The 20,980-nt window shown below is 36.6% G+C and overlaps 1 protein-coding gene across 7 annotated transcripts in view; it reads left to right on the top strand.

Annotated features, from left to right (window-relative positions):
• The window catches only part of NETO2 (neuropilin and tolloid like 2), a 35,105-nt gene extending 15,108 nt beyond the window's left edge, over nt 1-19,997 (top strand). For 3 of the 7 annotated variants that reach the window (XM_056360955.1, XM_056360962.1, XM_056360961.1), the window contains 6 exons: nt 1,196-1,444; nt 3,911-3,955; nt 4,045-4,172; nt 7,774-8,002; nt 14,008-14,121; nt 17,172-19,997. In XM_056360955.1, coding sequence (XP_056216930.1) covers nt 1,196-1,444; nt 3,911-3,955; nt 4,045-4,172; nt 7,774-8,002; nt 14,008-14,121; nt 17,172-17,752 — 1,346 coding nt within the window. In that variant the 3' untranslated portion in view covers nt 17,753-19,997. Of the gene's footprint in view, nt 1-1,195; nt 1,445-3,910; nt 3,956-4,023; nt 4,173-7,773; nt 8,003-14,007; nt 14,122-17,171 lie in introns of all 7 variants that reach the window. The other 4 variants (XM_056360956.1, XM_056360957.1, XM_056360960.1 and 1 more) reach the window with 4 other exon arrangements.
• Nucleotides 19,998-20,980: the final 983 nt, after the last annotated feature.

Raw genomic sequence — 20,980 nt, 5'->3', positions numbered from 1 at the left:
ACACCCTCATTTTTGCTTGTATGCATGCACATCTGAAGTTTTGCATCTTCCTTGCCAGTGAAGGCACTGGGGAGTTCCATCCTGTCCAGCTCAGGGTTCACACGTACCAGATCCGTTGCTGGATCTCCCTTGTGCAAGAAAGTTTCCGTGGGGCACAGAATCGGTTTTCATGACTCTGTCCTCACAGTCCTTATACAGAAACATTACAGGTACCTGAGTGAGACCAAGGTCCTCCACACCTTCTAGCTAAGGCATAGTCCTTCCTGCAGACCACCGCCAATATGTGCAAACGGCTACGAATTTTTTTAACTCATGTAGCAAGTAAGGTGTAAGGTCTAAACAGAATGTTAGAGACATATAAGTAAATCATTTTTGCATTCAGAAGAAGCAGACAGCACATGGTTCTTTAATGCTGTCATTTCAGATAACCAAGCAGTATCTGAAAGTTCATGTAGCTCAATAGATGACAAGAACAAGAAACACTGAAGCTATTCGTGCAATATAGTGTCAGGGTTCCAATGTGGAAGTCTAGTCACAAGGTATCATAGCTGCATCTCATCAGGATTTAGGGATCTGATCCAAATCCTGATGTTAGGCTGTCACCGGTTCAGACTCACCAACATCTGTAGACACCTGAATATTAGTAATAAATATATGAAGCATTTACACTTCTCTGAATATTCTAATAAAAGATCTCTCCTGCCAAAGGATCTCCAAATTTGGGCTTAATGTTTAGGAAATATACCCGTGAGTAGTTCTTTGTATCTTTTTATTTTCCATTCTTTTCTGCATCCATCAATATTTTGTCCTTTTTTATGTACTTTGCTTTCACAAAACACTGGTTTTACTTTATATCTTAATATAAACCTTGTTTGAATACCTTTGCATGTATGTTAATATCTGTTACATGTGCTGCGTTAAATTTATGTCATTACTGAATTCTCAACAATAAAGAACAGCAAGTAAAAAAAAATCCATAAAATCCCATGAAAAAGTATCTTTGGCTCAGTCATTTGTAAAATTGTTATTACAGTGTATCGAAGTTTTTGTAGCAGACTGCCAGATGTATTTTGAGAAGTTTCCAGTCTCTTTTTTATCTTGCTGTTTTGGAGGCCTGTCTTTTCATTATTTCATGTCTTCATGTGCTTTTTATATAGATCTTCATTAAATCTTTTGCTTGATTTTTTCTGTCTAGCTGCTCCACGACAAAGAATTGAGTTGACCTTTGATGAACCTTATTACATAGAACCCTCATTTGAATGTCGGTTTGATCATCTGGAAGTTCGAGATGGACCTTTTGGTTTCTCCCCTCTCATTAATCGTTACTGTGGTCTGAAAAGTCCTGCACTAATTAGATCAACAGGGAGATTTATGTGGATCAAGTTTACTTCTGATGAGGAACTGGAAGGAAAGGGATTTCAAGCAAAGTACTCATTTATACCAGGTAAAGATATCTAAAATCCTGATCAGGTTAATGACCATCTGCTCCCATTGAACTCTGGATGTATTTATGCTGGCAATCTAGAGATGTATTTCATCATTACTTCTTACAAAGGCAAAGTGACAATGCAATAGTTACAGCGTCAGTCCTGCTAATCCTACAGTGTACTTGACTAAAACCCCTTTGGCAAATTGACTGAAGGAAATTACAGGTCTCTAGTTTGCTTGTGGAGAAGTCAGTTGATCTTGTTCATGATGAAGGCTTCATCAGCTTCCCTGTTACTCTTAACTTGTACCAGTTTCACAGGTGGTAGGAATGGAAAGAGCAGTTACGTAGACAAATAGCTGGCATTTTCAACAGCCTATCTTCTAGGAATGTAAGACACTATGACAAAAACACTTGAAGCATATTTACAATAGCACTTCCAGCCAGATGCAAAACATTTTAAATCTTCATTCTGAAAAGCCAGAAGAAATATCTATACAGTCCAAGCATCAGCTCTTAGTGTAACTAGTTTCCTTGAAATCACAGGCTCAGGCAACAGAATTGTTCTTTGCTCAAAGTACTATGTAATTTACAGGGCATGAAGGAAAGGACAATATGCTGACAGTGCCTTTTGACAAACAAAAAGTACATCTGCTCTGTGGGGCCACTTAAAACTGGCAGGGCATTCTTTTTACAAGAAAATTTGACCTGATGTTCTTGTGTAAAGCTTGACTGCTGTACTTCATAGGTACTGTATGTGTAGCTATCAGCATTTTATTGTCCTTTGGGACAAAAGACAATGTACAAATGTCAGCTCTGCTACTACTATACATGTATACACAGACATAACTTTTTAATGTCATCTTTACCCAACTGGTCTTTACCCCTACAGCACATGAAAAGACTCTACATGATTATATATTATAGCTTAGAGAACTGTATGCCTTGCTAGGGATTTAGACTTGGAAACTCTTCAGATTAACATGGTGACCAGTACACTGGGAAGAACGTGCTAAAATGTTTTCATAGGAACAATGCTTTTACATTTTGCTAAATCTATTTCCAAACTCATGTCATTAACGTCAGTTTCAAAACTAACTTAGCCTAGTTCCAGGCTGGAACTTTAAATATACGTTTAAAGTATTATTTTCACAATAGATTGCAGCAACTGAAAGACTGGTATTTTTCTTTTCTTTCTTCTACATTTACATGGAGTGTGGTAAAACGTCTTGGGATTGTGAAAATGGAAGCAGACATGCACGTACAACCCCACTTCATAAAAAAAATAATCAGTTCACAAAGAAGGTTGAAAATCTTGCAGAATTTTGCATACAGTGATCATAGATTTCAGTACAGGTAGCTAAAACAAAGGAAGGTAAAGAAGGCATTTTCTCAACTGTACTGAGTCAAGCTCAGGACTGAGGTACTTTGGGGGAAGTGATAAACTCACTATACAGAAAAACATTTAGAGGATTACAGGAAGAACCAAATTCTGGATCTTCATTTGGAAGATAATTTAGGCAGGCACTTTTGCATTAACCAGTGCTTTCTTTGCATAGACTAACACTTCACACACATGCACACACTATGATTTGCCTGATTTATGTGGTGATTTTCTATGCCACAGCTATGAATGGGCGTTTCTATGTGAATGAAGTTTCTATGCTGATTTGACGGGAAACACTAACTCAATCATTGAAATGTAAACCTTGGACAACCCAGCCCATTACAGACTCATTTTTAGCCAGCCCTAGACCCAGTAAAGTCAAGTGCCATCAGTTAACCATTATGAAAAAGTATATTCTTCACTATTAGTATGCATACAGTATACTACCGCAGTGGATATATATACTACAGATACATAACACTACCATACATCACATTTAGAAGAGAGGAAGTAGAGAAGCAATTAAAGGTGAAATTCTACCTTCATAAATTATGTCTAGAACTGTGCTACCTGGCCTAATAGAAGAGGCATGGGTACCCAAGGGACAAGCGTCTTTAGTATTGAACTGACCTTCTTTATTAATAGCAATTAGTAATTTCAAATTGTTGATATGTTGTACTAAACTACTCCATTTTAAATTGTTCAGAACTAGACAGACAGCAATCTGATAAAAATGATGCACACAGAAAGATCCCCTGTACTCTTGTGGAGCTCAAATGATTTCAGTAAAAACTGGCATGATTAAATTCAGAATGTAACGTAGGAACAAAATACCAAATAGTAATTTTTGGTGTTATGCTGAAAAGCTGAGCTGTCAGCATAGAATTACCTTATTCAGATAAGGTCAACCTTTGCAGAATAATGTTATCATAAAAAAAAAAAATGGTCTCTGTAGCCTCCAATTGATTCAGTAAACTTTCTGGTAATTTTTATTGTGACATAATAAAAAATGGACATAATCTTCAGATTATACTAAACCTTGAAGTGATTCTCAAGCACTGATAGCCCCTGTGATTCATTACTTCTTTCTATTACAGATCCTGACTTCACTTACCTAGGAGGTATTTTAAATCCCATCCCAGGTCTAGTATTACAATAACAATTTCTTTATACATGAAATTTTAAATTAATACCATATTGCATTTGACAGCAAGGTATATCTTCTCCCTAGACTGCCAATTTGAGCTCTCAGGAGCTGATGGAATAGTACGTTCCAGTCAAGTAGAACAAGAAGGAAAAACAAAACCAGGACAAGCAGTTGACTGCATATGGACAATTAAAGCTACTCCACATGCTAAGGTGGGTTTCATTCATATCATTCAGCATATAATGGGTTTCCAACTCATTAGTAACAGGTAATAGTCACAAGCTGTGATTTGCATAATGTCTTACTTTCACTGAAATGAGTTATATATCAGTGGCTTAGGAAATTCAGATAGAGGACTGTTTCTGAAATAAAACTTACACAGCAAGTCCACAGTGTTGTCTTCCTATTATATGAAACTCAAAATACAAAATAACTGTGAAAACTGTTTAAGCAACAATTTTTAAGGGCATTTGACTTGGACTCTTGTTTTATTGGAAGATCACAGGCAAAAATTCACTGGCTAACAGCTTTGATAAATTCTAGCAAATCTTGCTGCCATGGTTTAAAATTTTGCCTCCAGTGGTTTTGTTACATCAGTTCTGTTTAAAGTCAACAGAACATGTACCTGCTCCTCCCCAGTCTGATTCACAATCCAACACCTTAAAACCCACTTTCATCAGAAGTCTGAGCTAAAATGAAAGACTTTACCTGGAAAAAGCTGAGGAATTATCACACTTTCTCTTCTGAATTAGCTATAGGATCACAACCTCTTAAAATGCCAAATAAAATTTTCCAGAGCTTTTCTGACCTGACCAAGCCCTAAAGGGCCATATTAGCTGCTTGAGCCAAAAATCAGCATTAGTTACCTAGGTACCTGATATTTATGACTGTGCCTGCAGAACTAGAGACTGCTTATGAAAATATCACTATTTTATGCTCATTAAAAACAACTTGAGCTTTATTGTAGGGCAGAAGAAGGATAAAATCCTATTCATAAATCAAAAATACTATACCTATAACCTGTTTTTTTAAAAAATCCAGCAGCTATGTGTTTCAGAGTATATTTTTTTCAAATCATATACTTGTTAATTACTTATGAGTTGCACTGAAGAATACATTTTTTTCTCAATATAGCATACACATATTTCATTTTGTTTCTGTATGTGTATTAAAGCACATACCACTGCTTGCATGTACATAAAAATTTAAAAATATTTTAAGCCGTAGTTGCCAAGATGACAAACCTACTCTATGCCTTCTTACACGTTCCTAATAGTTAACTAACTAGCCCTATTAACCAACTTCCAAACTAGTTCTAAAACAGCAACCTAAAAGATAGTAATAAAGAGGATGAGACAAGAAAGAAACTAAAACTCCATTAATATATTTGAGCCTTTGAGGAAGTGACTCAACTCCCAAGAGCTCTATACTGGTATAAGTAATAGTAGTAGTTCTTCCAGAAACAATAATAAAACCATTTTCTCTCTCCATTGCCACTTGAGTGCACCAGGTCTTATGCTTAAGTATTTTAATAAATTATTGAATGTTGCCAGGAGGCAGAGTTATAGTTGGGTCCGTCCTGAGATTAGATCATCATCCTAAATTATTGAGTTAAAACATTACAGAAAAATAATTCTTAGTATTCTGACAGTGGTTTCTCAAGTTTCAATTCTGGCTGAATTAGGATGATAAAATCCATTAGATCTGATATGGTGGTCTCTTGAGAAAAACAAGCATAGACATTTTTAATTTCCTCAATTTGATTTTGTAATAAAAATAAATTTTTAAAACTGACACAAGTGCAGTAACAAAAGGACTTTTAAAATCTGCATAACAGATATTTAATAAATTGCCTCCAGATTTCAGAAAATTACTAGAATAATCAATATAACCTAAGAGTGAGAACCTTTTATATTTACTTTCCTAACACACTAACCAGAAAGAGCTTTTGCAGAGATGAGCACTTTTAATGGAATTATTCCTTTGTTTTCATACATAGAATAGCTCTACTAAAAGCGTGCTAGTTTATTTTTAGCTTCCATTGTAATTTCAGAGCAGATAAATAAAGTCAATCATTAAACGAAAATACCGTCTCTCAGCCCAAATACTAGGACTTACAGCTCACACCTATGTTTGTGAGATAAGACATCAGTGGAAGACAGGTTCTCAAATGTAGCTGAGAATTTCCAGCAGTAAATCTAACAAAGAGGGAAAAAAAGGAAAAATATACTGAAAATCAGAAAAACAGTGAGATGAAACATGAGATAATATGGGACAGATTGCACCTTTTCACAGAATGTGCAAGGGGAAACAGTGTTGGCAACCTGCCTCTGGAAAACACTGGAAAAGCCGGGGTGTACAAGTGCCACCTGTCTTTTCCTGTCCTCTTTTACCATGTTTTCAATCGAACCTGTTAAGTGCATGTGGGGGGTATCTTTTTTTTTTTTCCCTAGAAGGGTGGTTGGTTTTATTTTAGTGAACTCTTTAAAATTCAGTTTTAAAAGGCTTTGGCACTAGCTGAGGTTAAAAGCGAGATGCGGCAAAAGGGCAGAAGAAGAGGTAACAGCAGCAGTAAGCACAGTATTCATCTACTGTGTCTTCCCTGCTTCACAAACTAAACAGGAGCTTGAGATTCTTGTCCCTGGGCAGATGCGTGAAAAACCACACTGTGCAAAAGGTCTTTAGCATCCATAGTACCAGCCAGAGAAGTCATTGTAAATTGTGCTCCAAACTCATACAGTCTAGACCCAAGCTTATCTGAGGAACATACCGAAGACCTCATGGATATTGGACTAGCACTTCTTCTGCCACAGAGCTGTAGACCTTAGCCTCCACGTGGACAAATTTCTTCTCTGTCAAAATAATGGCTGTCTAAGGAATTTTTAAAGTTTAAAGATGGACTTTGCAGCATGCTTAGGTGACTTCGTTACAAACCTCATCAACTTTCACTAGAATTTTGAGAATACAAATACAACCATTCAAGAGATTAAAAAGCCCTATGATCTTTTCACGTAATTCTAACTGAATTGCCATTCTGCATGTTTCTTGCTCCAGCAAAATAAATTATTTGCTTGCTCTTCAAGTGCCATCTTGGTCTTCTAGTTTCCTTACTGCAATGTTCTATACACACGCACTGCCTTCTCTGGGATTAGGTTTTTGGTTTTGGAGGAAATAAGATTGGCTTAAACTTATTAACTCTTCCTAGATAGCCAGCTTACTTTTCTCCTGCTTCCATTTTTATTCAGATTACTCCTGATGTCATGGTTTATGTCTTCTGTAACACTGCTGTGGTTCAGTAATTAGCTTTTATTCTGAAGCAATAAATTTTAATTTCTACTTCAGAGCTTTTCTGACTAGATTTCTTTCCTTATATTTTGACATTGTCTTTTCTGAATTAAAAAGAAAGAAAAGAGGACAGTCAAAATACCATTAAAATTCTTTCAGCACGTTTATGGATTTCTTGTATCTCTTCTAGAGTAACAGACTGTACATTTAGCAAAGCTGCTTAGGGCTTTCTTCAGCAAGTGTGTTGCTTTTTACTTTTTTTCCAAGGGGAGCAGAAGCATATCAGAGTAAATTATTAAGTAAAGATTGTTTTGGGGAGGGTGTAGAAGTTAAACAGATACTTAGACAAATTTCCAGTAATACTCAACATTGACATTTAATGAGAAAATGGAAGTTTAAAAGTGTTGTGAATTGGGAGCTACATATATGTGTAAGGGGACAAAACATCTTATTCAAGATTTGCTAAGAAAGAAAACTGTCTTCTCTGTATTACTTTTCCTAGAGACATTAATTTCTCTTTTCTGACAGATTTATTTGCGATTTCTCGACTATCAAATGGAGCATTCAAACGAATGCAAAAGAAACTTTGTTGCTGTATATGATGGAAGTAGCTCTATTGAAAACCTGAAGGCAAAGTTTTGCAGCACCGTAGCAAATGACGTCATGCTGCAGACGGGGACAGGTGTGGTACGAATGTGGGCAGATGAAGGCAGTAGGCTAAGCAGATTCAGAATGCTGTTCACTTCATTTGTGGATCGTAAGTAGATTTTAAAGTACCTGTTCTCCTGGTATCACAGTACTTCAGGTATTTTAGAAAAAGCATCAGCTGTATATTATGCAGCAGGAACACACAAAAAAAAAAGGTTGTTTCTGTTTCCTTCTCACAGTAGCACGTAAATTAAACACTTGCTTTATTACAGTTATAAGCATAGTTCCTGAAGAAAGGCTTTCCTCCATTCTTAAAAGGTTTATTTTTCATTTGAATTCAGTACTAATATAGCCTTAAGCTATGTCCTTCTCACAGAGTTCTTCAAATGAGCACAGACTTACCTAAAAGAGACAGCAATGGGACTGAAGTGTGCTCTCCCACTAGCCCCCATCTTTCAGTTGCCTGCCAGACACCACAACAGGCTCTTCTCAAGCCCACACTAGTTGATCAGAAGGCTAGAAAACATGTGTGACCCTGCAGAGCCTGGATCTTCTTCCTATCCACAGCTCTACCTTCAATTTTGGACCTAAAACTACACCCACTCCCACCTAAGCTGCTACCTCTTCCTTAGCTGCATGGGGCTCTGAATGATCCTACACATGCTCCCTTAGCAAAGCCCGGTTGTGTTGTGCAACCATGGATAAGAGTTAAATCGAAATTTATTTAAGAAGGTTGTATTAAAATCAGAGCTGTAAAAGCAATCTGGATTCCATAGCTTGGGTTAGAGATAGTCTTTATTCTCATTGTAAATTAAGATTTTTCTTGAAAGCATGTATTTTGTGAGGTTTTCTTCTAAGTGTTTGCTCCTGACCTTGGTGGAATTTTGCTGCCTCACATATTTACAAAGGATATCATTGTCCACATTGCAGAACCTGAAAATAAGCGCCATCTTCAGCACTAAAGTAGACTTACATTTAGAACTGCAGAGCAGATCTAAGGTACATGGGGAGAGCTGAATAAAGCATATCTGCCACTTCAGGGAATCTAATCTATGTTTTTGCTAAAAGTTTTCAAAAAGTGCAGCTTGAAGATTAAATAGTACAGATTTCTGTCAAAGAAATAATTTTTTCTCACAGAACATGTCTATAGCCAGTCCTGAAAGGGATTCTGGTCACCACCTTGCAAAAAATTTCAGGTTACCAGTAACAATTTGATTTTGTATTCTCTTCCACAAAACAGTGGAGTTTAACACAGGAGAAAAGTTACTTTCTGTAAAACCATCTTTCTAAAGTAATAGAAACTTATAAGAGAAATAGCTTATTGCTTACTTTGCACACATGGTAGTAATAAACAATTGAATGTTTCAAACTAGTCTATTGTTTAACCTACAGTAGACTTTTAATAAACTTTAGATACCGAGATTCTCAGTAAAAATAATTTTTAAGCACAACTTGCAAAATTGATAACTGTTTTCCAGTAGCTTTAATTTCAATAAAATTTTTAATATTAGCGATAGTGCAAGTTATTCCAGATTTCAATCTAGAAAATGCTATGAACTTTGTCAGGGAAATTAACTATTTTTATTATAAATACTGGAGTAGTTTGTTTTGGTTTAGGGTTTTGTTTGTTGTTTGGGTTTTTCAGGAATTTTTTTGTGGTATTTTTTTGATTGCAAGGGATTGAAACAGTAATTACTCCTAAAGCTAGATAACTTGCCAAACTTCTGATTTTAAAGCAACTCAAAAGTCATTAGCAGAAGAAAATCTGCAAAGGTATGTGGTTATTCTTATTTATCTTCTACCTGTCTTTCTTGGATAGGGTAATTGAAAAGAATGTGTCTGAAAATGTTTCATATATTTTTAAATAATTTATTGATAAGAATTTTTCTAACTGAAAAAAGTGAATCCATACTTATTTTCATATTGTTAAGCTATTTTTCTCTTCTACCTTACTAATGATTTGTAATTATATGAAACCAACCATGAAAACAATCAATATTTCTGAAAAGATTTACATAAATGAACTAATCGTGCATGACAGTCACCTTGCACACACCTAGTGCTGCTTGCAGATTTGACTAAGTAATTCAGCTAACAGCAATGTTAAAAATCAATGTATTTGATTTCGGTCTTGATTCAATACATGAATAATGCTGGATATAAAGAACACTGTGAACATTGCACCAGTCTTAGGCAGCTGTTATGAGGAGAGTCCAGCTATGTCCTTGAAGTCCTGGACTGGAACCAATCAATCATTGTGACTTTTAGACTTAGCACTCCCCAAGAAACACACAAGAGGAAAATGAAGCCATTTGTCCCATCTTTATGAACTTGTGAACAGAAGCCATCCCCCCAAAATGTTAAAAGAGACTACACAGGAATGTAAAGTAAGAGACTATGCTGGCAGATGGAGATGCAGCAGCAGAATGCATCATCCAAAAATACAGGAACGTGAAAAAATTCTCCTGTTTGGAGGAATAAGAAAGGGAACGTGTCTTACATCATAATTCTTCCTCTGTGCCTCCAAAAGAATTGCAGCTCCATGCAGATCCATACTGAAACACCAGCAGATACACATGGATCCATGACAACCACTCTGGACAGGAATTTCATAGATCCTGTGTTATCTCATAGTTAGAAACGTTTTAGTAGATGTTGTAGCCTGTTAAGCCTTTTCTCAGCTATTCTGTTTAAATGGTGATCCTATTTATCCTTGATAAAGTAAAGCTGGTGCAATCTTTCTTCCCAAATTCATAAAGAAAAACTACTCTCCCCACATGCTAATAAAGCCAAGAGCCTTTTATTTTGTAGTCTGCATTGTAAACATTTCAGTTCTAACTATTAACCTTTTATATATGTATAATGTTTAGAAATGTTGACTACATCTTCCTGTTTCTGTGAATTGCTTTGGTTGTCTGGGATGCCTGTTTTCATATTTAGATTAATATTCTTGTGTAAGTTCTAGCCTGTCATTATTTAGTCCTTCAGGAAGCAGGTGTGAATCCCTTTGGAATTTAATTGCAGCATACTTTCAGACGGTGCTTACATCATGATTTCATATGATGCTTGTGCCTTAAACCGTTGACGATGTGAACTGCCTTAGCATCCACTCTTGATACATCGCAGGTGACAGTTTGGCACAGCAAAACTACAACAGTCAGGTTCCTTTATATTTTCTTTCCTAAACAGTAGCAGTTGGTGAAACAGTTAAAGACATAGTTAAGTCTAAATGTAGGGAAATGTTTGATTTTATTCTTCCAGGTAATTTCTTAAGTTCAACCATGCAATTAAGTCCCACTAAATCATGTTCCACTAAAAATGGTTTGGCCCTTGAAACAAAGTGGGCATAAAACATTTTTTAAAAAATGGTGATGATTTCGAAGCCTCACTAGGAAGTATCTCTGGTCAGAGAGGATCAAGGAGAGCAGGTTTCCCAGGACCATGTGCAGTCAGTTGCTGAACATCTCCAAGGATGGAGACTCCACAACCACTCAGGGCAACCCATACCAGTATGTCAGATTCTCCAAATCCTTATCTTCATGCCATTTCCCTGGATCCCCCCATATCTCTCTTGTACTGGTAACTCCAACACTGAGCGTAGCACTCCAGGTGTGGTCTCACCAGTACTAAGCAGAGGGGAAGAACCACCTCCCTTGACCAAGTGGCAATGCTCTTCCTAATGCAGCTCAAGATGCTGCTGGCTATTTTTGCTACAAGAGTGCATCACTGCCTCTTGTTCCACTTTTTCCTACACCAGTACTTCCAAGTGTTCTTTCACAGAGCTGATTTTCCAGCTCGCTGGCCGTCAGCCTGTACACATATGTGGAGTTACTCCTTTGCAATAGCAGGGCTTTGTGTTTCCTTTTGTTGAACTTTTTGAGGTTCTTGTTGACCCATTTATCCAGCCTATCTCAAATGACAGCACAAGTGTCCAGTCTGTCAGCCACTCTTCCCAGTTTTGTGTGATCTACAAACTTGCTGAGGGCGCAGTCTGTCCCTACATCCAGGTCATTAATGAAGACGTTAAACAGTGTTGGCCTCGCTATTGACCCCTGGGGTACACCAGTAGTGACAGCCTCCACCTGAACTTCATGTCTCTGATCACAGCCCTTTAAGCCTGGCAGTTCAGTCAGCTTTCAGTCCACTTCACTGTCCTCCTATGTAGTCTGCACTTCCATGAGTTTCTCTACAAGGATATTATGGGATACAGTTTTGAAAGCCTTGTTGAAGTCAGGATATACAACATCCACTGCTCTGCTCATCTAAGCTAGTAATTTCATCATAGAAGGCAATCAGGTTGGTCAAGCATGATTTCCTCATCATGCTGACTACTTCCAATTCTTATCCCATGTACATTTAAAATGGGTTCCAGGACTGTATGTTCCATCACCATCTCGGGTATCGAGGGAGGCTCCACTCTGTCCCATTCAGCACTAGGCCCATATTTTCCTTGGCCTTCCTTTTGTTGATGATACACTTGAGAAAGCCCTTCTTGGTGCCTCTTCATGTCACTCACCACATTCAACTCCAGGTAGGCTTTGGTTTTCCCAGCCCCATCCCTGCACACTCAGTGTGTCTGTATTCCTCCCTGTGCACCTGACCCTGCTTGCACCTAACATGACATTTCATTCATAATCGATACAGTGGATATGATCTGTACCTTCCTAAGCATTGATCATATTTTAAAGCAGCGTTCTTCAGACTAAATCTACTTCCCAAACAATTAAATTTTCAACTCAGCTGAGCAAGGAAGATACATGTGATAGCTACCACAACATTTTTAAACACTAAAATTACATAGGTAAATTCTTGCAAATACTCTTTAAATACATGCTCTATTACTTGAAGGTACTACAGCACTTGTGCTACAATTAAAGCGCAAGCTTCCTATATGGAACTTCTTGCCAGGGGTTAAGCAATAAGAGGAAGCTAATACAAAAGCTTATAACCAATGAACATAGGTTACCAATATTCAGTGGAGCAAGAAATGGGAAGACAATATTAATGAGGTTTAGAGAATGCAAATTCAGAATTAAAGGTTTGAATTTTCTCTTAGGCATAACTTCCCTTTTTATCACTGAGATTCTGAAGCCTAACAGAAGGAATAAGTGAAAACCATGCTGTATTCAGGGATACTCACCCTCCTCTGCTGTACCCTTTGGGCTTCACATTGTTTCAGAGAATCCAGATTGCTCAAGAATAAATTCTTTCTATGAAACCAAATAGTAGAATGTCTATCACACATCTTTGCTGTTTAATACATAACTGACTCCACTAATAAGAGACATTTCCATCACAAAAATACCACATTACTGAGACAGAGAAAGGAAAAATCAATTTCTTGTCCAGTGCCCTGAATTCATAAAGAATTCCCTATGTATATTATACAATATCCTGAAAAAAAAGTATTACTTTTAAAATATATTTTTCTAATGTCAAGGAGCTATAAAAATCATTCACAGAAACAAAATCTTCAGGGCAACTTTATAGTTAATTTATTTCATCAGATTTCTAACTATATATAGACAGATAGCTAAAAAGCTAAACTCTACTCTCTCAATCCCTGCATTAGCCCTAATAGGAGGATCTAAGAGCTTTGATTCACAGGCAGGAATGACTTAGATGCCTCCAGTTACTGAAATCTCTTGCAATTACTGAAACAGTCTTCCACAAGCTGAAATCTGATTTGCCTTAAGATGTTAATGGGCTCTTAAATGCAGATGTTCAGGAACTGCTTCCAACATCTACCTAGCAGATGCATAGCAGACTGAATAAATATATAATTGATGGTGAGCATGCAATTTGTAAGTATTAAGTTTTTTTAAACAAGTATAAAAATCCGTCTTCCATTATCTGTGTTGTGTGACTGTCTCTATCTGCTACCGATTTTGAGCAACAATAATTTTTTGTTGCATTGATAGTACGACTGAAAGCAACCACAGGAAGAGAGATTAAATCATCCGATAATTAGTGATGCGCAAGAAAAGTAAGCATGTTTGAAACAGGATAAAGAATGAGTACGCATGTTAAAACAATAACAGGAATTCACTAGTTTTATTACAATGCATCAATTACTAAATATTCCTAATCTTTTCTTTCTCTTCTCTCCTGCAGCTCCCTGCTCAGGCAACACTTACTTCTGCCATAGCAACATGTGCATCAATAATTCTTTAGTCTGCAATGGCATTCAAAACTGTGCTTACCCTTGGGATGAAAATCACTGCAGAGGTGAATATAGTTCAAATTATAGAGCCTTTATAAGCTAGGCTGGTCAGTTTGCCTTTCAAGAAAGTCATGAAAAGTCTTTTTCCTGGAAATATGCTGAAGACAGCTATTCTACTAATCTCAGGAAGGTGTTCCAAATTTTTTATTTAAACTCAGGGAACATGTAAGCATCCTGAATATTGATATTACTGCTTTATAATTACATTTCTTCCTCCTCAGCATATACTCTCTGTCTTAAAAGGATATCAGCTTAACAGGAAATAGAATCTAGCATTTGCCACGTTGCATCCTATCCATTTCTAAACTTTAAATGAAGCAAGGATCACAGGGACAGGTAATAGGTAATACCTTTTAGAGAAAAAACAGAGAGTTGGAAAAAGACAGACAAGCCTTCAAACCCAAAAAGCCTTTCTCAACATTGAAATAAAAGCAACAATCTTCAAAGACAAATGCAATTTTAAAACATTTATTTTCAGTTAATCACAGACTACGTCCAAGTAAATGCAGCTGCTGGATATGGTGTGAGAAAGGGTGGGAGGAAGGAGGCCTTGTTAGGAAGCAAGAAGTCATCGCTTATGGAAAACGGACACATGTAGATCACTGCTTCTAGAACATGAAGCAGGGGAGTATTGCTTAAACCATCACATCTACAGTAAAGACTTGTTTCAATATCAGGTTTTTTAGGAAAAATTCTCATGATTTGGGGAAACTGTTACTCTGCTAAAGCACCAATACATTCACCTTGCTTTAACAGCGACTGAATTTTCAAAGTTGGAATATAACCAACAGGTCAACAGTTTTCTTGCTAAAAGAATAAAACAACAAACTTGAGCTTGGGCTTTTTTTGACAAATAGAATGATATAAATAGGTCTGAGTAAAACACTCCAGAAAGATTTAAATATGTGCTCCATTTCAAAGGTAAGTTAACTCTGGAGGAAGGGTCAAAACCTTCTCTCCATAAAATCTTGGAATAAAACGGCTTTTCAACACACAAATCCGGCTTAAATCTTCAATAAATAAATAAATATTTAAAAAAAACTACTTTGAAATTGCATTTTGGGCAAACAAAAAAATTCACACCACTAAAATACTCTCCTGCAAGGTATATGATGGAAACTTTCCAGTTGACAAAACTGATCTATAACTCCCAAGTTTTCAGTGTAGAGTAAGCTTCCTCTAAACAATCCTTGGGTTTGATAATATTTAACATTCCCTCTTAAATGCAATTTCTAGATCTCTTTCCCAGCTTTACCAACTGCTTTCTAGAATCTTGCCTAGACTCCACACTTCACTTACATACTGCAGTATTTAAAAAAATGAATTCCATGAAAACCATACTGCAATATGAAGAAAGTGTCTTTCACAATATTTTTAAATTGCTGTATCTTGTGCTGGATAACCTACCACATTTTATGTTGAATACAATCTAAATTCTGCTGTTATACTTGCACAGAAGATAATTAAGAGACAGCTGAAGACTGGATCCATATTGCCAGCAAATGTAGACTGAAGAGAGACTGATTGAACCACATCAGCAACATACAGCCTTAAGAAGCAAGTTGCTCACAATTGTGCTCAGTTCCTGCAGGCACTCAGAGTTCTCATCTAGTCCTTATCAACAGCTACCTAAATCTGAGCCTATTGTCATCTGCCTTATGCCTAAGCCAAATGACACAAAAAATGATAGAAAAGTCAGTTGTATGCAATCTGTTTTAAGAGACTGGAGAAGACATCACCTTTTGCGTAACAACTTTTTGACTTCCAAGAATTAAGAAACCTAGATGCAGATGAGAGAACTGCCATAGCACTGGAATTCAGGCCTCCCACAACGTATGGTAACACTAAGATCTAAGGGCAGGGTAAGGGGAGATACCCTTCTTCATATTGTAGGTAACTCAGAGTAAGCAGGCTAAGCTCTGAAGTAAAACTGTATTTCAGTCATAACTTCTTATTAGCCAACTCCTTGGGAGTCTCTGTTAAGTATAGGGACTGTTTCAAATAGCGTGTGATGGTATATAGCTCTCTCCATGCTGTGTGGAGTACTCAGGTGCCTAACTATTGTCCAGATGGCAGAAGGCAGATTATCTGAAAACAATGTGCAACAGTTAGGCTATTACATTTTCTTCTACATAGGTTTAAATGCTTTTCTCCCCCACTAGCAGATGTTGCAGTCTCACTGCAGAATTCTTTTAGTCTCCTAGGACAAGCATGTTTACAGAACAGAAATCCAACTGTAAAATTTTAATCTTCAAGTAAGAATTTTAGGTATGGAAAACCATCTTGTTCTGATGCTGCCATCTTGTGTGTTTTCATATGAAGTACTAGCCAAAAGTGCCATGTGATTTGAGTTGGTTGGTGTGTCCATCCTCCCCCCCCCCCCCCCCCCCCTTTTTTTTTCCAGCTGACTTGATTATGGGACTGTTAAAACTGCAATATATCTATGCTAAAGCTCCCCGTGTTGAAATAGGTATAACAGACTTACACAACACACAGAGTCCTTAAATTTACAAGGGATGTGAAAATAAATAGTACAGTCACTCTTACATCATCACTATGATAATATTTCACCTTTAAAGAAGAACTAGACCATTTTAAATCTAGGTTTCCTTCTACTGACATCAATGGGAATGTTACCAGCGGGAGCAAATATGCTAAGAGAAGCATCATTTGTAGCTGTATTTCACCTATTTAAGGTTAATTTCAGCCTATTTAACTTATGGATTTTGGAATATGAACTGATCAGTATAGGTTCAGGATTGAAGCCACATCCCAGCTGAGTCAGCATGCACCAGCCACAGAGTTCCACCTGCCACTGAATTAGCATATGGGAGCCACTAATGCAGACAGGGAATTAGACTTGCTGAACAAATGCACAGATCCAGTATGATAAATCCCATTGACATTACAGGTCTACTCTCTAGTGCCATTAAGCCACTTCTTTAATATGGCTTTTCTGTGGCAATCACAATACAGCTTGCTTTGTTTTAATACGTGATCAAAAGCGTGGAAAATAGTAAAAGCCTTATCATAATCCTTATTTTTTTCTTTGCAGAAAAGAAAAAAAATGGATTGTTTGAACAAATCACCAGAACTCATGGAACAATCATTGGCATCACATCAGGGATAGTTTTAGTTCTTCTCATCATTTCAATTCTAGTACAAGTAAAACAACCTCGCAAAAAGGTTATGGCTTGCAAGACTGCTTTCAATAAAACTGGTTTCCAGGAAGTTTTTGATCCTCCACATTATGAACTGTTTTCACTAAGAGACAAAGAAATTTCTGCAGATTTGGCAGATTTATCAGAAGAACTGGAAAACTACCAGAAAATGAGACGCCCTTCAACAGCTTCCAGATGCATTCATGACCACCACTGTGGCTCCCAGGCCTCTAATATAAAACAAAGCAGGACAAACCTCAGCTCCATGGAACTTCCCTTTCGCAATGATTTTGCACAGCCTCAGCCAATGAAAACATTTAATAGCACATTCAAGAAAAGTAGTTACACTTTCAAACAAGCACATGACTGCCCTGAGCAAGTCATAGAAGACAGGGTGATGGAGGAGATTCCGTGTGAAATTTATGTTAGAGGAAGAGAAGATACGACACAAGGTTCATTATCTATTGACTTCTAATTTCCTAGTGAAAGTGCTATCAGTGTATATACAAGATGCTTGTGTACAATGACAGTGTATATATTAAAAGGTACTATATGCAGCGTGAGCTGCACACACTTTTAGCTTATTATACTTCATTTAAAAAAAACCACAGTCTTCATAACTAATTCTTGCTGCAGAATGGTGGATTTCCTCCCATCTTCCCAAGCTACCTATCTAATGGAGGAGTAAGACAGAGACTTTGCATGGAAATTATAAATTAAGGATATTGGAAGAAAAAAACATCTACTAATCAATGAACACTGAAAACAATGACTACTATTCTCTTCCTCGTATCATTTTCTCTCCTTTAGATGTCTGCTTTTCAAGACAATTTTAATACCTCAGTTACATAAATAAAAGTAGTTAAAGTGCACCAAGTGTATATCAACATAGGTGTCTTATCGTATTTGTCAAATTGAAAGTAGAGTTAGTGTTAAGTGCCAGTTAAGACTCAAGAATTGTGTTGCAGCCATCTGTTTCATCCTACCTACCATTTGTATTGCTTTTAATTATCAGTTCCTCACTCTATGGTTTGTGCAAAATAAGCGAAAAGGATTATTGCCTTTTAAAAATAATGAGTTATATTAATTTTAGTATATTTGGAAATATATAATCTTTGGAGGTTTTGGTTAAAACGCAAGTAAGTACTCATGTTACTCTAGATGCAGACTTTACCACAGCTTTCTTTCAAGAAGGTTTAAGATTTTAAAATATTCTGCTATATATTATAGATCCACATGGCTCACTGATTTCACAGCTCTGTAGTTAGAAAACAATTTTGTTCCTGCATTTTCAAAGTATTTACATAAATAGACTGTACTGTGCATTTGTCTCTTAAAATAGCCTTTTACTCCTTATTGCAGCCAATCTTCCCTACTGAAATCAGTGATGATACCTTTAGCTCATGTCCTGCTTGCCTGAAGAGAACTGCTCTGAGGTCTGTTTGATTACCAGGTATATGAAGATACTAGAAACACAGAGAAATCACAAAGCAAATCTTATTAACCCTTATGGAACCCCTTCTTGTGCTCCTTGTTTCCACCTGCAAAATTGCACATTTCATACCTTTTTTAATGGTGGTTTGGACCTAATTTTAAAGTTTTTACAATATAAAAAAAATTTTAAATATAATAATCCTCATTGTGGTTTTTAAACTTTTTATATAGTTTGATACTGTACAGACTATTTATTAAATCAAAATCTAGCACCTGTACAGCAGGCTTGTTTCAGTGTCCCGATCAGCAGCTGGGAATAACGTGCAGTGGCTGCTGCATACATCGCAGTTTGCCAAAAAATACTTAATACGACTTCCACATTAGCCTACATTTAATTCCCTGGTTTGTTTGGATTTATTCTGGTTTTATGTTTACAGGAAACCTTTTACTACAGTTGACTTACCAGCTTGCAGTGGGCATATCCTTTATTTACAAATGTATGTAAAACCATAATGTTTGTTGTGCTGACTGTAGTACAAAAAAAAAAAAGTAATAATAATCTTAATATAGGACCCTAGAAACTGAAAAATCTCTTCAAAATAAAAGATGAACAACAGCTGTTTTCACAGATTTTCATTAGAATGACAAAGAAATTTTTTTTATAAATGCTTAGAATGTAAGAAATTTAAGGGGAAAAATAAAAAGGAGGGGAATTGAGTGTCTTCAACACTTCCCAACTTCAAAAACTTCAAAAAAACCATCCAAAATCCCTGTCTGATGTCTAGAAATAATTTAATCAGAAGGTTAGAGATCAGACCCCTAGGGCTGTATCCTGGTGTCAGTTTTCATGCTGGTCCCAGAATGTATTTCAGATTGAAAGAATGAAAGTGGGCATTATTTTTAGATGCACTTCATGCAGAAGATGTTTTAAAAATCTAGTTAATTTTGACTTGAAAATTTTTGAATATTTAGTTAAAACTTTTCTTGACAGATTTCATTTACTTCTCATTGATTTCAGTAATAAATATCTCACCGTGACCTATATGATATAGAATGTTATTTGTGATAGTCTATTCGTTCCAGATTCTTTCAACAAGTAATAAGTAGTTTTACATAGGTCATTTTTATCCATATAAAGTAAGTGCTAGGTTTGCATGATTAAGTTTTCTTTTTAAGGTATATTTGTCCATGTGATAAAAATGTGATCCCTATTCTTTCCTAAGTTATGTTGTCTTTGAACAGTAAACCTGTAATAATAAAATAAACAGCAAGCCTGCAAAGCCCAAGTCTGTGGAGAAAAGGGGAAAAGCTCTATTGAAGAAGTTCCTAAATGGCCTGAATAATATTTCAGTCTCTGTTGTAACTTTCTGATTTCATGGTCAGAACACAGTGCTTTTTGGCTACCCCAGAGCATATAGGTGACCTCCCATCACCCGTCATGTCTTCTGTGCATAACTTTTTCCAATAACCCCAGGACCAGCTCTACAAGCTTTGCTTTCCCCCTCCCTTGTTGTCAAATCTGGGGTTCTGTCTTTAGGATAAATAAAGACAAGATACTCCTGCCTAGTTAACACCTGCTCCCAATTCCCAATGCAGAGCAAAAACTCTCCTGGAGGGAGCTTTTCAGTTTTTCTGTAAGAGCAGACCCAACTCTTACTGTAGTAATAGCTGTACACTTGAACAGATCTGAGAGAGAAACCCAAAGGAATAAAGATTTCTATAGGCTTCTATAAACATCAAGAGCAGGAAAATGAAATACCAGTGCTTGTTTTATTAGAAGCAAGGTGAAATTAACATTGAACCTAAAAATCTGACAGGAAAACTTGTGCGTGGTGTGTTTAAAAAAAAAAAAGAGTATGTCTATACATCTCATTGTAATGTTGGGTTCAGTTACTTAACTGTGCTTTAAGATATGAGTGGAAACTATTAGAGCCATAATTCCACTTCCAGTATAATCAAATTCCCTTCACTGCAGAGAAAAACTAACTGGGTGGACTGCTTGGGTATGATAACCCAGACTGGAGAAAACTGACATTTTCAGCAAAAGAATGGTTTTGCAGTCTCAATCCAGCTGGAGCTTATGTTGTGGTCTTCAAAATCTGGCAGTAGTGAAAAACACCACCTTTCATGTACTTGCAATATCTAAGTACTGTTAGCCTATTTCTATTGTCTCCATCTTAAATCCATACATTTCTAGGAGCATCTTGATTTTGCGCTCAATTCTACCCCTATCTCTGATATCCTCTGTTAACACTGAATGCTCACATAA

This window comes from Falco biarmicus, chromosome 15, assembly GCF_023638135.1.
Source record: "Falco biarmicus isolate bFalBia1 chromosome 15, bFalBia1.pri, whole genome shotgun sequence".
Classification (NCBI taxonomy): Eukaryota; Metazoa; Chordata; class Aves; order Falconiformes; family Falconidae; genus Falco; species Falco biarmicus.
Note: the sequence above shows the minus strand (reverse complement) of the source record. Positions and strands in the feature narration are given on the sequence as shown.